General features: G+C 46.1%; 1 protein-coding gene across 2 annotated transcripts in view; it reads left to right on the top strand.

The window, feature by feature from the left end:
• Positions 1–17,051, top strand: part of LOC144830993 (solute carrier family 26 member 10-like) — a 482,105-nt gene that overhangs the window by 230,396 nt on the left and 234,658 nt on the right. For both annotated transcript variants that reach the window (XM_078688957.1, XM_078688958.1), the window contains exons 6-7: positions 7,719–7,801; positions 8,287–8,434. In XM_078688957.1, coding sequence (XP_078545083.1) covers positions 7,719–7,801; positions 8,287–8,434 — 231 coding nt within the window. The remainder of the gene's footprint in view (positions 1–7,718; positions 7,802–8,286; positions 8,435–17,051) is intronic.

The raw sequence follows: 17,051 nt of genomic DNA, 5'->3' as shown, positions 1-17,051 counted from the left end.
GCCAGTCTCTTTTTGGGATAAACTCTAGCTAAAAATTAATAAAAGCCTCAAGGACAGTCACTACTATGCAGACCTTGTTTTTATTTATAAAAGGCTTCATATCACTCCCTCTGTGTCTGCTAAATTTTCTCAAGTAACCACTAATGATTGTTAGTCAAGTGATGAACCTAATAGGAATTTATTGCATATGTTATTTTGTTATCCACCTACTTTTCAGTAGTGGCCCGTGGTGGGAGTGCTGCCGGGCTCTGTAGTGGGGTGGGGGAGGGGCAGGGTGAGGGGTAGTAAAATCCAGAATACGGCTGAACAGAGGCAAGTAAACAAATAAATAAATAAAATGAATTTTGTTGCGCATGCTGCATCGCATTTGGCGATGCAGTGCGCGTATGGAAATTCAGCTCATTCCTTGGTCCCTGGGGGTGGATCTTTCTGGCCCTAATAATGTTTCTGTAGGTTTTTCTGGTGTACTGGTTGTAAGCCCCATTTCCAAACCTCGTGTGTTGACTATCGGTCCTTTCACAGTGGATTCGCCATTCTTGCTGACATCCAATTGTGGAGAGAATTTGATGGGTTTGGATCTATTGAAGAAATTGCATGCCACAATTTATTGCTCCCCAGAGGGTGTCTACATGACAATGGGTCCAAATGTTGTGTGCGCTATGCAGTGCCTATCTAAGGATGCACCTCTCCCTGCTGAATATAAAGATGTGCCACCCACACTGTGGGCAACAGGCGACACAGATGTGGGTTTGTTGCAGATATAGCCTGTTTCAATTTGTGTCAAGGACGGTGCTATGTTACCCCGCATTCCTCAATTTAAGATATCACAGGCAGGTGAGCGAGCTTTGATTCAAATTGTGCAAGACTTTATTGAGAAAGGAGTGGTTGAGGAGACGAATGCTAATATTTGTAATAGCCTTATTCTTCCGATCCTCAAACGGACGCCTTCGGGTTCCTCTGAGTATCATGAAGATGTTTACCGTTTTGTGATTAATTTGCGTGAAATTAACAAAATAGTGATTCCTCAGTTTCCGGTGGTTCCTGACATTACAACTCTGTTGACGATGATTTCTTCTTCTGCTAAATTCTTTTCTGTCATTGACTTGAAAAATGCATTTTTCAGCATTCCCATTCATCCCAATAGCAGATATCTGTTCGGGTTCACCCTAGCTGGTAGAAGTTTTATATCCTGTTGCGCTCCTCAAGGCTATACAGAAAGTCTGAGTATTTATAGTCAGGCATTGAAAAGCCAGCTGGATTCCTTGTCACTCCCCACAGGTTATGTATTACTCCAATATGTTGACGACCTGCTCATCGTTTCAGACACAGAACAAGGTTGCAAAGATAGTACGGTTAAACTGTTGCTTCATCTAGCTGACAATGGTCATAAGGTATCCCTTTCCAAATGTCACTATTGTTGACAGGAGGTCACCTATTTAGGTCACCTACTGTCAAAGGAGGGTAGAAGATTGACCCCTGAGCGCATCAGTACCATTGTGGAAATGCCTATTCCGCAGACTCAGAAAGATGTGCTTGCTGTCATAGGTATCACTTCCTATTGTAGGCCGTGGATACCTGGCTACTCGCTGCTTATTAAGCCCCTGCTTGCCCTGACACTAAAATATGTGCATGAACTCCTGCCTTAAATGCCAGAGTGTCAGTAGTCTTTTGAACAATTAAAAACTGCGCTTTGCTCGGCTCCAGTGCTTGGTACCCCTAATTATGCAAAATGCTTTGTGTTGTATGTCCAAGAGCTGGGTGGTTGTGCGCTTTCTGTTTTAATACAAACATTTTGGGATAAGCAATGACTGTGTGCTTATTTCTCTGCCGTGCTTGACCCTGTCGCCCGAGCCCTCCCGAGCTGTTTAAGAGCCGTCCCGGCCGTGGCGTCTCAATAAGACAATCGGCTGGACTCGTACTTGATACTGACCTCACAGTTATGGTACCCCATGCTGTGGTTACACTTTTGAATAAGAACAAGACACAGCACCTCACCAGTACGTGTCTGACCGGTTATGAGCTAACGCTCTTTCAAAAGCATATTATGATCAAATGCTGTGTCACTTTGAATCCAGCCATGTTACTACCCCTCCCCTCTGAGAATGAGGAATTTGACATACATTAATGCATTTTTCGTTCGGAGGAAGAGACAATGGGACGGGTAGACCTGACTGATGTTCCCTTATCTGAACCCCAAGGAAAAACATATGTCGATTGCTCTTGTTTCAAATTACCAGATGGCACCACCACTGCAGCATACGCAATTACTATGCTACATACGGTAGTTGAGACCTCATGGGTTCCCTATCAGTCCGTCCAGGCAGCTGAGTTAGTCACCCTTATTCTAGCCTGTGAGTTGAGCGAGGGAATGGTTGTTAATATTTATACTGACAGCCAGTATGCCTTCGGGTCGCCCACAATTTTGGGCGGCTCTGGGCAGAGTGTAGGTTTCTTACTTCCCACGCGGCACGCATCCAGCATGGTCCCCTTATACATAGGCTTCTGTCCGCTTTGACACTCCTTAAGAAAGTGGCCATAGTGAAGTGTAGCACCCATAAGAAAATTACTGATGTTGTGGATAGGGAAAACACTTTCGCAGATCAGATGCTAAGGAAACAGCCCGAACGAAGATGAAAAGAATGTTTGTAGCAGGTAAATGTAAATGTGTTTGTATTTATATAGCGCACTTCTACCCAGAGGTCTCTTAGCGCTGTATTCATACCGCTGTGGAACCCTTCCTGGCTTTCCTGTGAGATGTCCACTCCTGGGCACCCCCAAGGTGAAGCCAGGCATCCAAGCGCTGCTGGGGCCGTTGTGGAGATTAAGCAAGCTATTGCCCAGAGTCACAGAGTGGGACCCATGATTAGACCAGGCACCGAGGCGAGAATTATCAGGTCCGGGGAGATTGAGTCCAAGAGCCGCCGAGGCGGGAATTGAACCCTGGTTCCGGGCCAGACCTCTGCATCAGGGCCTGCCACTCTAACCATTGAGCCACGCTTCTGCTAGGTGGGTGCCCAAGGCTTCCATGTTTGAGGATACACTCGAGATTGTCAAAGAAATCTAGAGTGAGTCCACAATGGAGTAATTAGCATTTTGGTAAGAGAGTACAGCACATTTGAATGAAGAGGGATGTTGGATAGATAAGTCAGGGAATCAGAGAAGGATGTTGCCAGATGCATATGTTCTTCCTGTAGTGACAATGGCCCATAGCCCAGCTAATATCAGTGCTAAGGGTATTTGCAGGTTGTTAGACCCCGTATGGCAAAATAACAGCATCTCCAAGACAGGTAAGCACTTAGTAAAATAGTGCATGGTGTACAATCCTGGCAAGGGTACCCCTAAACCACCCGGTAATTTTGCTCCGCACACTTTCCCTTTTGAGGTCCTTCAAAGGAATTCAATTGAAATAGACAGGTTCAATAATTTCAAGTATGTGTTGGTGGTTGTTTGTGCATTCAGTAAATGAGTTGAGGCTTACCCCACTAAAGAGAATATGGCCATTGTGACTACAAAGATACTCCTGAAGGAGTTCTTTCCTCGCTTTGGCTTGCCCCATTTGATCTGGAGTGATAACGGAAGTCATTTCAAAGCCAAGGTTATTCAACTAGTTTGCGAGGGCCTATACATCAGACAGAAGTTCTATGCTGCAAATCACCCCCAGTCAGCAGGTTTGCTTGAGAAGTACAACGGTGCTCTCAAACTGAATTTGGCAAAGATTCAGGAGACCACAGCGTTGCAGTGGCCAGATGCTTTACCATTAGACCTTTTGTCCACAGGAACAACAGCACATTCTATGACAGAATTGTCACCTTACGAGGTTGTGTTCGGGTCCCCGCTGAATGTCTGGGGCGTCCCGCCACCGCGTAAGTTCTCGGAAATTGTGTATCCTTTGCTGACAGATTACCTATGTGAGTTAACTAAAAGTATGCGTTCTATTCACCAACAGATATATGACTCCGTGCCACCTGTACCCAAGGGGCCAGGACGTAATATTAGCCCGGTGACTTTGTCTTGGTGAAGAATTTCCAGCGGAAAAAGAGTTTGGAGCCCTGCTGGAAGGGACATTCCCAGGCCCTCCTTGACACCCGCACAGCCGTAAAAGTCGCTGGCTGAAAGAACTGAATCCATACGCACCACTGCTGCAGAGTACCCCTGACCTTGCCCTATGATCAGTGGATAAGGGAGGGTATTGGGGACTCAGAACATGAGAAGGTGCCCCAGTTCATCGCATTCAGCGATGCGGTTTTAACATGGACCCAAACGGATGCCGAAAATAATGAGGTGCTGAATGCGGCAGTGTCCCCGGAGATCAGGGCCATTCAGTAGCGCCTTTCCACCGACCCCTCTGCCTGAGTGCCTTGTCATTGACCCCTCTGTGCCTGGAGTCACAAGGTACAATTTGCCCCCTCGAGCGAAGGACAGTTCACCAAAGGAGAAGTTAGATTAGTTAGGTATGGACTGCGTAAGTCAAGGTGTACTTTGCCTACAGTACCAACAGTGTTAGTTTAGGGAGAGGTGAGATTGGTGCATTGTTCGGACATTGGACAGAATAGATCGAACGTGCTCCCTTGGAGAAGGGGGCATTATCCTGGATAACGTGGAATTCATCTAGCGCTAGGACTGAGCAGCTCCACTGCCGGTGCTCAAGACCGCCAACGATGATGAACAATAGGAGTCTACCAGTGAGGCTCTGACGGACACTGGGAACACTTGCCCGGGCCATCAGTTTTATTGCACTCCTTTTTCCTTGTTTCATAATGTATCCATTTGGTCGGCCCATTGAGGAAGAGGAGCAACCATTTGCAACACCGCGACTAGCACAACAGGGCTGGTCCAAAAAGAGTAAGATAGTTTTTGCATCAATATTTGCGATTGGGTTAAAAACTGTACTGGAGATATGCTGGTTTCTGGAAGAGGAGTATCCTGTGCATTCCCTGGTTGGTACAACACTGATTCCTCCTGAACACATGTTTGTCACTTTGGCCCCTCACAAAGGAAAGCACCAAAAGTCTTATAAGGATAATGTATTCATACAAATGTTGCATCAGGCTCATGAGGTGTCTCATACAACTAATTGTTGGGTGTGTGGATTACTTCCCTCAGTGAGTCATAAAAGTGATAACTTGTTGTACATGCCACTGTCATACATCAGTAGTTTCGAGGGTTGGTTTGCATTGCTTAGTATGGTGTGCCCCCATCCCCAATTCGATACTCTGGATAGGACACTTGCTGATTCTCCCACTGTGGTACAGAATGTACATTTCCATCACATGGCTCTCACTGGCGGTTTGACAGGTCAAGAGCAGTTTAGTAGCTTGTTTTAAGGTTGTGTATGAACGCATATAAGAGTGTAAAGAAAGGGACATGGTCTCAAATGGAAATAGCTGATTTCCTAGGGTTTAACACGTCAGAGTATTTCCAGTCTTTCCAGGCTTGTAATGTTACTGAGGACAAGCCAATATCAGTGTCAGTGGTCAACACAACAGCTAGTTTCTGTGTCCAGGGCCCCGGTAGGATAAAAGTGGGGGAGAGCAGATGCAATTCCACATATAGGTTGAGAACGACTGATAGTCCGCCTTTAATACCACCCCTTAATGTCTATTTTGTCTGTGCATCCCAAGCTTGTCTGACTCCCGGAGGGATGGTCGGTCAGGTGTTATCTCTCTTTTCTCCTTCCCCTGTGTATATAGCTTCAACCAATTACCAGAAAGACCATCAGCTGCAGCGTAGGAGTGTACACTTGCCCAAAGTTAGAAGGGTTATTGATACAGAAGATATAGATCAGACAGATACCACTTTGCAACAGTTTGAAGATGCCATGAAGGGTATTGTACCCTTTTGGGGCCCCATGTCCAATAACCTTAACATTCGTCGGCTCACAAGAGTTGTGGAAGGGGTTATTAATACAACAGCAGTGATGCTGACCAATATCACTGCTGAGCTCCAGGCTCTTCACCTTCGAAAACAGGATGGTGTTAGATGTCATCCTTGCTGATCAGGTAGGGGCATGTCACGTTATTTGCAGTAGCTGGTGTGTGTACATACCTGACCACGCCCCTAATGTGTATGCTGCCATACATAAATTGCATAGACTTTCATCTGACATACCCCAAACAAATGGTTATTGGACTCTCACTGGGTGGGTCTGGGACATGTTCACGTCCTGAAATTGGAAGATCCTTATCTTTCTAGCTGTGATTGCCGGTATATTATCTTCACATGTTGTCTTTGCATACATTGTCTCCCTACCTGCTGCACTTACTGCATAGGCGTTCTCACTCCTAAATCAAAAAAGGAAGCTCCTGACACTAGCATTGCCATCATGTTGCAAAAGGATATTGCTGACATGATGCAGATTGACGAGGGCATTTTTGGTTCAACATTACCCCTTGCAATGTCAATTTCCGAATAACAATAAGTGTTGATGTCTTTTGTTTCTCCGCATATTACATCTTTTCTGTTCCTAATTCAGCAATGGTTTAGCAAATGCTATAAGGAGGGTCTGTTGGAATAAAAATGTTTTAGCTGTACTGTTAATGCATTGTACGTGTTAAGTTAGAATTTGCAGCACCATTTTAGGTGCAGCCGCCATTTTGAATCATGTCGCTAGCTATGTATTCCCTGACTCAAGAGGCAGGCTTTGGAAATTTTCATTTCTCCAAAGTTAGGCCTTGCTCTGCTAACAGATACACTGTTCCAATTAGTACATTCCTTTGTCCATAGATAGAAGCTTTCTTGCATTAACCTGGCTGTAGACATGAACAGAATAACCTTGGCAAGTAGATAATGTGTGCCCGGTCCCAGAGTCGAAACACGTCCTAGTGTACTCCTTTGTTTTAGTGGCACCTGCTAGTAGATTTCCATTAGGGGCGGACGTTCTTATTTCAGAAAGCATACATATTGTATCTCTCTGTTTACTGAAGTCAGTCCCTCTGCAGCATTCCAAGGAGGTTGGTCAGAGTGGACTCCACTTGAGTGTACCTGAATAAAATATACTTGGTTTGTATTCTCTACTGTCTGACCGACTCTTCATTTGTGTGGAAGGCTGAGAGGTGGTCGCGAGTGACCCGGGTGACCCTAATCGGTTCACTTCCTTCATAATGCCCCACGGTGTCCCTGTTGGGGCACAGGCAAATGCATTCAACTGATTTCACTGTCCTCTACTGACATCAAAAATATGTGTTTGGAGGGGGCAATACATTGGGGGTGGGCAGCAGGGTTCTTCCGATTGCCATTTAAGCTACGGGTAATGTGCCAGCTGTTAATTACCACTAAACGTTATTGTAGGGCGCTTTGCTGATGGGGGTAAGTGCTTGTGTTTGCAAATAGAATCAACATAAAGTGCAATTATAGGGTTGTACATTGGTCCCGACACCATACAGACAGAGAAATTATAAAATATCCGCGCTGGCTGTATGGCATAGCACCTGGTAAATAAACTACGAAAACAGAGCTGGCAGCTTCTGTTCCAAGGCCCTGTCAATATACTGAGCGCTTCAGCGGACCTAGGATTCGCCAACTAGGACTCAAACATGAAGTACAGTATCTAGAAGGGGGTGTTCTTAGTGCAGCACTGATTGGTTGACCTTATCAGATCAGAGGTCACCCAACATTCAGAGTTCTGTTTGGCGCCTAGAAGTAATCTGTCTTGTATGAGACACCCTTCAAGTGAATGCAGGCCCACCCATGCTATCTCTTTCTTGTGCCCCCCCTCACAGGTCCTGCTGGCAACTGGGATCACCTTTGCCTCCAATCTCGAAAGCCGTTTCGATATTCAGATCGTGGGGCAGCTGCCGGCTGGGTAAGCGGTGCTGGACAGAGGGTGTCAGGGACCTGCGTCTTTGGTGTCAGCAGTCGTCTTTATGTAGATACGGTTTGTGCAGAATGGGGCCTGGTGTCTGCAGTTCCAGTCAGGTCCATAGCAACCAATGTCTTTAATGACACATCTGAAGGTAGTGATTCAAGGCCCTAGTGTCGACAGTTCTGCTTATGCAGGTGTGGCCTGTAGGGTCCTGGAGAATGGTCATTGCTGCAAAGTATGGTGGGAAGGTATATGGAACCCTGATGCTTGTCAGTAATGCCATGTCTACAGCTGTGTAGTCTAGCACCTGCAATAACAAACATGTAGCTAGGTCTGTATGAGTGTGAGCGTGTGTGAGGAAACAAACACCACCCTTGGTTTTAAGTCTGGGACAGATCTTTGAGTTGCGATGCCTTTTTGGTGTTTATGCATTTGACTGTCTCGTTGAGGGGTGCAATCAGCCATCTCCCCTCTTTTTTATCCAGATTCCCTCGCCCAACACTCCCCTCCATGGAGGTCCTGCCAGACGTCCTGGGCGACACAGTGGCCATCACATTCGTGGGCTACGCGGTTTCTGTCTCACTGGCCATGATCTATGCAGAGAAGCACAGGTACACCATTGACCCCAACCAGGTAGGAATCTAGTGCAAGTTTGTGACAAAGGCTTGCTGAGATAAAATGCGGGTTCAGATGCAGTGGGGAACTTTCATCCGAGATCCCTTGCCAGGTCTCACTGCTGTGCCTTGGGTAAGGGTGTGCACGGAACCAGGTAGGAGACAGTGGGCACTAGAATGTGGACACGTCTCATAGTTGCGATAAGACTATATTGGCAGCTGAGCAGGGGCAGTGGGTGGAGGGTCAGACCCAAAGCAGTGGTCCTGGACATGCGAAGGAGAGGAGCAGGTTTGCTGCCCTCATACAGGTCAGTCATAGAGTCTCACTCATTTATATTGCTTCACTGTTCCCCCCCACATGCATTTGTAACCCCTTTTTTATTTTAGGATGGGTTACTTCATATATGTATGTTTTATTTTATTATTTACTATTTTAAAAAAATTGAGAAAATGTGCTGCCTTTTCTAGGCCTTAGCTTTAATAATCGGAGAGATTTATTTATCTTTGCTAAAGAAGTGTTCCGCGATTCTTCACCAGAGGCAAAGACAATCAGTGCTTTTGAATTTAATAATGATACCTGTAATGGTGAACTGGCGTCACAGGAAACTAACTTTTCCATTTGCAACATTAATAGTTCATAGCTTGTTTGAAGCTAGACGAGCTATTACCATTTGAATGGATAGGCAAATGGCATTTTTAGGGTGACAGATGCATTTCGCGAGTATGCTCAACTGTATCTTTTTAGCCATAGGATTTATGAACAGCAGCATTTCTTTGCTGAAATCGGAATATGCAGCTGTTGACCAATTACGTGGCAGCTGTTTAAAATCCCAAAGTATGTTCTTTTTTCATTGCTGGAAGATTCTAGTTGCCTCACTATTGCTATTTTTAAAAAGACGAAAATATTGAATTTTGGAGCAACAAAGGAGAACTCTGTCTACAAATAGGCAAAATGGGGTTTCAAGAGGGCTAAAAAGAAAAAATTATTGTCGACTAACCGACATTCATTGAGCTATCAAATTTGGACTATCCATCCAGTTGAGAAACATTTCTATAAATATTATGCTGTTGCGTCTTCAACACTGCAGTATTCTTTTTTTTTTTGTGAAAGTGCTTTATTAGGTTTTACAGAACATTCAAGAGACTTAGGGCCAGATGTAGGTAAATATTTTTTTCCGATTCATAAATACCGACTCATACCGAATCGGTATTTTAGAATCGGAAAACGGGATGTAGGTAAAATTCCGATAAATGTTACCGAATCGGTATCATTCGGAAAATCGAATCGGTATTTACCGAATCTGTATTTACCGAATCGGGAAATACCGAATCGGTAAATCACATACATTCACATGGGCCCTCAGGCCCATAGGAATGAATGGGATTTACCGATTCTGCATCTTCCGAATCGGTAAATACCGATTCGGTAAATACCGAATCAGCAGTTTTGAAATTGACATGTGAGCCTGCTAACCAATCAGGGACACCCTGCACACCCCACAACCAAGGCCCAGAGTAACCAACCAATCAGAATGAAGCACCCCTCCCCAGTACCTGGGAGTGGCCACACCCATGCAGGTGCAGAGCAACTGAACAAACAGAAGAGCAGAGGTGAGAGGAGCTGACTATCCAGAGCAAAGCAGTTGAACAAAATGGAGTCTCAGGAAGGGCAAAAGGATGGTGGTGACACGGGTGTGGAGGAGACTGAAGCGTCCACCAGCAGGAGTGGCTGCAGCACACCTGTACCAGAGGTGCGCAGGAGCGTCAGGCGCAGCAATGCTGAGTCAGGCCCCAGCCAAGATATGGAAACCCAGCCACGTAAATCCCGCAATGTAGTGCGTGGCCGTAAGCATTGAACATTGCCTGAACTCCACAGGACTACTCACAGTGACGGCAACTGAGCACACGCAGTCATGGACACGGACATTGATGGACAATGGCTTTTATTTCTTTACATGATGTAGTGATTATTAAACTACACTCTTCAGACACTATACCTGTCTGTGTGTCATACATTACCTAGAAATATCGACGTGTGATCTCTGCCCGTCTCAATCTACCATCTGTTTCTGCTGCTCCTGTTGCTTGGGGCTCTGCCTGTTCTTGGTCATCATCAATGTCCTCGTGATGTGTCATCTCCACCCCTGTGCCCTATTTGCTGGCAAGATTGTGCAACATGGCACAAGTCACTATTATCTTGCAGCACAGGATGGGGGTGTACTGCCGTGCACCTCCACACTTGTGAAGTCAGCGGAACCTGCTTTTGAGTAGCCCAAAAGTGCGCTCCACTACGTTGCGAGTTGACCTGTGAGCCACATTGTAACGCCTATCACCCCTGGTAGTTGGATTGGGGTAGGGTGTGAGCACAAAGGAACGCAGGGCATATGCACTGTCGCCTATGGGGGAAAATAGAGCACCATTAGTCACATATGCATCACACATACATCTGACATGACTATCAGGGTGTGTCACTGTTGTTTACCTAGAAGATATCCATCGCCAAATTCTCCAGCAACAAGCCGTGTGTATATCCCACTATTCTGGAAGATGTAGGAGTCATGGGTACTACCTGGAAATTTGGCCATTATGTCTGTGATGATGTTGGCAGAATTGCATATCACCTGCACATTGATGGAGTGCATTGACTTACTGTTTCCGTAGATGTGTTCAGTGGCTGCAGGTGGACAAGGTGGAATGTGGGTGCCATCTATGCAGCCTATCACTTGAGGGAAGTGTGCCAGTTGATAGAAATCAGTTTTTGTTTTTGCAAGTTCCACAGGTATGTCAGGGAACCGGATGTAATGTTGCATTCTCTGCATCATGGCCTCTAGGAACTTCTGGAAGAAACGTGATAGGCAGCTCTGGGACACACCACCAACTGCAGCAATCACACTCTGGTAGCTCCCAGAGGCAAGCAGGAGTAGGCTACAGAGCACCTGCACATGGGGGGGGGGATGGCGTGGGCCCTGGGTGTTGGGTGATCCAGGTATGGATGGAGGTCCCTAATCAAATCCAGAATGGTTCTGGGGTGCAGCCTGTACCTCTGCAGTATCTCTGGCTCAGTCAGTTGAAATAGGGTGATCCTCTGCCTGTAGACCTGCTCCTCCCTCATCCAGACCCTCTCTCCTGTCGCCTGTAGCCGTAGCCGCCGCGCAATGACATTAAATGCCGCCATTCTTGCAGTACTGTTGCATTTTGGGGCCCTTTTTATAGGCTGCACCTGGTTACCACCTGCTTTCAATCCATGGTAAATACCGACTCTTAAATACCGAATTTCATCGGATTCGGTATTTTTTCCCTTTCCTACATCTCGATGGCCCTTTTTTACCATTTCTTATTTTCCGAATCGGTAAATAAGAACTCGGTAAATAAGGATTCGGAGAATTACGATTCGGAATTATACCGACTCTTATTTACCGATTCTGAACTTTTCTGGCACCTACATCTCAAATTCCAAAAACCGGTCGGAAACAGTCGAAATTACCAAATTTCGGCCGTTACCGACCGGTATTTGGCGACCTACATCTGGCCCTTAGTCCTTTCCATATGGCAATTACAATGACATTTGGTATACAGTCAACATACATCACAGTTCAACAGATTAGCAGGCTGTTGATGTCCAATTATTGTAGATTAACGGACATTCATTGAGCTATCAAATTTGGACTATCCATCCAGTTGAGAAACATTTCTATAAATATTATGCTGTTGCATCTTCAACACTGCAGTATTCTTTTTTTTTTTTAAAGTACTTTTTTTAGGTTTTACAGAACATTCAAGAGACTTAGTTCTTTCCATATGGCAATTACAATGAGATTTGGTAAACAGTCAACATACATCACAGTTCAACAGAGTAGCAGGCTGTTGATGTCCAATGACATCATGTTATTGGTCCATCCCCACTGCGGCCCCACGTCCAACTCACCCGTCTTACACTCACTTGCAATAAGATCCCGTAGTTGTCAACCATAGTCACTCCCCCACCGTATCAGCTCACTACACCATAAGATTTTGAGAACACCAGGCCTGCCCCTATACTACTGTTCAGCAGGACTGTCCGCCCTCCCCTCTCGGTCAGCAGCGTCAACTGATGTAGTATCCCCATCTCTAGTTGCCATATATGTTTTGTACATCTCCCCGAAGTTCTTAGGTCTACTATGTGGTGGGAGAAGGTCACTGAAGGTCTCAGTTTGTGTGCTACAGTACATCATGTGTCTCGACCACTGAGCTATCGTGGGGATTGGGACTCGTGACCAACCCATCGCTACCCTGCGCCTAGCTAGTAGCAAGCCCATGTCAACCAACCTGCGGACCCCTTTTGGTACTGACTTGGAGTAACCCAACAGGGCCAATGCAGGCTCTGGGGAAAGTGTCACCTGTCCTAACTCCTTAAAGACTAAATCCCAAAATTTGGATATCCCCGAACAGAGCCAGGCCAAGTGAAAAATATCAGCCGTCTGAGCACTGCAGTCTTTGCAATCCACCCCATCCCTCAGTCCGTATCTACATAATCTCTCTGGAGTGTAATAGACCCTATTTAGATACTTAAAGTGAATCAATCTATGCCTACCATTTAAAGAAATGTGCTTCGTGCTGTCACAGTGGTACCCGGGATATTCAGCAATGCTTGCCTTGTTCTGTGGAACTGAAACAGTGAGGAGGGTTACTTCGGAATTTCCGGCCCCCATTTCCGCCCAGCTCTTAGCTGTGCTTCCCTCAAACAGGTTCCTTATTGTCTGCGCTCCTATTGAGTTAAGAACTCGCATAACTCCCTTCTCTCTGCACGGAGGTAGCCATTGGCACCAATCCAGCAGTGCTGATGGGGAGTACAAGATAGCACCCACCTGCAGCTTTAGCAGGTGATGCCAGGCATGTTTGGTAGCATTCACTTAGTCGAGGATCCCCGTCCTACGATCCGCAGGTGTAAACAGCACAGCTGGCAATGGGAGCGGGGATGCTACTACCGTCTCTATGCGTAGATGAGGCGTATCTGCGGAGCCATGCATCCAATGGTAAGCGTGTGCGCTCTGTGCTGCCCTGTAATATAGGTCCAGGTCTGGCGCGGTCAGCCCTGCCATGTGGCACAGTAATGTAAGCACGTTCCATCTAACCTGCACTTGTTTGCCGGCCCAAGTTAATTTAATCATCAACGATGTAAGCTGATGAAAAAAGGAGCTAGGGAGTACCAAAGGTATGTTAGTAAAGAGAAATAGAAAACGGGGCAATATTACCATTTTCATAAAGGAAACTCTACCCAGTAAGGACAGTAGCAGTCGAATCCAGCTCTCCATCTCATCTTCTAATTTGCTGAACGCCACCCCGTAGTTTTCCCTGAATACCACTTCAGATTCAGTGTGGATTTTGATACCTAGGTACCAAAGCGGTTCCGTTGACCATCGCAACGGGTAGTCAGGCTCGAATGGGGTCGTGGCTGGTGTGAGGGGGAATATTATAGACTTTGGCCAATTAACACGGAGTCTAGACGCCACTCCAAATCTCACTACTTCTCTCAATACTGGGGAGAGATTACATTCTGGGTGGCGCACATACAGCAGCGTATCGTCCGCGTAGGTGGATACAATTAACTCGTAACTCGTAAATCTTATACCCCTATATCTGTGGTATTCGCGTAGCGCACAAGCTAAAGACTTGAAAACCAAAGCATATAATATTGGTGACAGTGGGAAACCTTGCCGCTTGCATCTAGTCACATATATAGTATCCGTCACCAGATTGCCAATTTTGACTCTAGCTGTGGGAGCATTATATAACACCCCTATCATCTGTAAAAAGACACTCCCCAGCCCTATCCTCGTCAGGACCTGCAGCATGAAGGGCCATTCGACAGAGTTGAAGGCCTTCTCCATGTCGATGAAAATTGCCACCGCCTTTACCTCCGGTCGAGGGTGTTGTATCGTACCAAACACCGTTCTCAAATTGTATGTTAAATTTCTACTTGTAACGAATCCCGCCTGCTCTGGAGCAACCAGCAGCAGAAACAGAGGGACTAACTGATTCACCAGTATTTTCGCAAAAATGTTAGTGTCCACATTGATCAACGAGAGTGGGCGATAGGTTGCGTACTCGTCCGAAGGTTTGTCTGACTTCAAAATCACAACAATAATCGCCTCCCTCATTGAGGGGGGCATCACACCTGTCACACACATTTCTTCAAAGAGTGTGACTAACTGCGGCACTAGCAAGTCCTTGAGTGCTTTGTAGAACGTTACAGTGAGGCCATCCACTCCAGGCGCGCTACCTGATTTCATGTCTGACAGAGCCATGGTGATTTCATCTACCTCCAGAGGCCGCATAACATATTCAGAGTGTTTGTTCGTTAGCCAATATTTAACAACAAGGGGTGGTGATGGACAGAGTTTCTGAATTAAGCAGAATACTCTCACCCAGTCAAGAGATAAGGGCTAGATCCAACACCGTTTTTTAGCTCACTGCGCCATCCCAGTTCAGAACCTGGCTATATGCCAATTACGTGGCAGCTGTTTAAAGTCCCAAAGTATGTTCTTTTTTCATTGCTGGAAGATTCTAGTTGCCTCACTATTGCTATTTTTAAAAAGACGAAAATATTGAATTTTGGAGCAACAAAGGAGAACTCTGTCTACAAATAGGCAAAATGGGGTTTCAAGAGGGCTAAAAAGAAAAAATTATTGTCGACGAACCGACATTCATTGAGCTATCAAATTTGGACTATCCATCCAGTTGAGAAACATTTCTATAAATATTATGCTGTTGCGTCTTCAACACTGCAGTATTCTTTTTTTTTTGTGAAAGTGCTTTATTAGGTTTTACAGAACATTCAAGAGACTTAGGGCCAGATGTAGGTAAATATTTTTTTCCGATTCATAAATACCGACTCATACCGAATCGGTATTTTAGAATCGGAAAACGGGATGTAGGTAAAATTCCGATAAATGTTACCGAATCGGTATCATTCGGAAAATCGAATCGGTATTTACCGAATCTGTATTTACCGAATCGGGAAATACCGAATCGGTAAATCACATACATTCACATGGGCCGTCAGGCCCATAGGAATGAATGGGATTTACCGATTCTGCATCTTCCGAATCGGTAAATACCGATTCAGTAAATACCGAATCAGCAGTTTTGAAATTGACATGTGAGCCTGCTAACCAATCAGGGACACCCTGCACACCCCACAACCAAGGCCCAGAGTAACCAACCAATCAGAATGAAGCACCCCTCCCCAGTACCTGGGAGTGGCCACACCCATGCAGGTGCAGAGCAACTGAACAAACAGAAGAGCAGAGGTGAGAGGAGCTGACTATCCAGAGCAAAGCAGTTGAACAAAATGGAGTCTCAGGAAGGGCAAAAGGATGGTGGTGACACGGGTGTGGAGGAGACTGAAGCGTCCACCAGCAGGAGTGGCTGCAGCACACCTGTACCAGAGGTGCGCAGGAGCGTCAGGCGCAGCAATGCTGAGTCAGGCCCCAGCCAAGATATGGAAACCCAGCCACATAAATCCCGCAATGTAGTGCGTGGCCGTAAGCATTGAACATTGCCTGAACTCCACAGGACTACTCACAGTGACGGCAACTGAGCACACGCAGTCATGGACACGGACATTGATGGACAATGGCTTTTATTTCTTTACATGATGTAGTGATTATTAAACTACACTCTTCAGACACTATACCTGTCTGTGTGTCATACATTACCTAGAAATATCGACGTGTGATCTCTGCCCGTCTCAATCTACCATCTATTTCTGCTGCTCCTGTTGCTTGGGGCTCTGCCTGTTCTTGGTCATCATCAATGTCCTCGTGATGTGTCATCTCCACCCCTGTGCCCTCTTTGCTGGCAAGATTGTGCAACATGGCACAAGTCACTATTATCTTGCAGCACAGGATGGGGGTGTACTGCCGTGCACCTCCACACTTGTGAAGTCAGCGGAACCTGCTTTTGAGTAGCCCAAAAGTGCGCTCCACTACGTTGCGAGTTGACCTGTGAGCCACATTGTAACGCCTATCACCCCTGGTAGTTGGATTGGGGTAGGGTGTGAGCACAAAGGAACGCAGGGCATATGCACTGTCGCCTATGGGGGAAAATAGAGCACCATTAGTCACATATGCATCACACATACATCTGACATGACTATCAGGGTGTGTCACTGTTGTTTACCTAGAAGATATCCATCGCCAAATTCTCCAGCAACAAGCCGTGTGTATATCCCACTATTCTGGAAGATGTAGGAGTCATGGGTACTACCTGGAAATTTGGCCATTATGTCTGTGATGATGTTGGCAGAATTGCATATCACCTGCACATTGATGGAGTGCGTTGACTTACTGTTTCCGTAGATGTGTTCAGTGGCTGCAGGTGGACAGAGTGGAATGTGGGTGCCATCTATGCAGCCTATCACTTGAGGGAAGTGTGCCAGTTGATAGAAATCAGTTTTTGTTTTTGCAAGTTCCACAGGTATGTCAGGGAACCGGATGTAATGTTGCATTCTCTGCATCATGGCCTCCAGGAACTTCTGGAAGAAACGTGATAGGCAGCTCTGGGACACACCACCAACTGCAGCAATCACACTCTGGTAGCTCCCAGAGGCAAGCAGGAGTAGGCTACAGAGCACCTGCACATGGGGGGGGGGATGG

Source organism: Lissotriton helveticus, chromosome 1_1 (genome assembly GCF_964261635.1).
Source record: "Lissotriton helveticus chromosome 1_1, aLisHel1.1, whole genome shotgun sequence".
NCBI lineage: Eukaryota > Metazoa > Chordata > Amphibia > Caudata > Salamandridae > Lissotriton > Lissotriton helveticus.
This window is presented reverse-complemented; position numbering and strand designations above follow the sequence as displayed.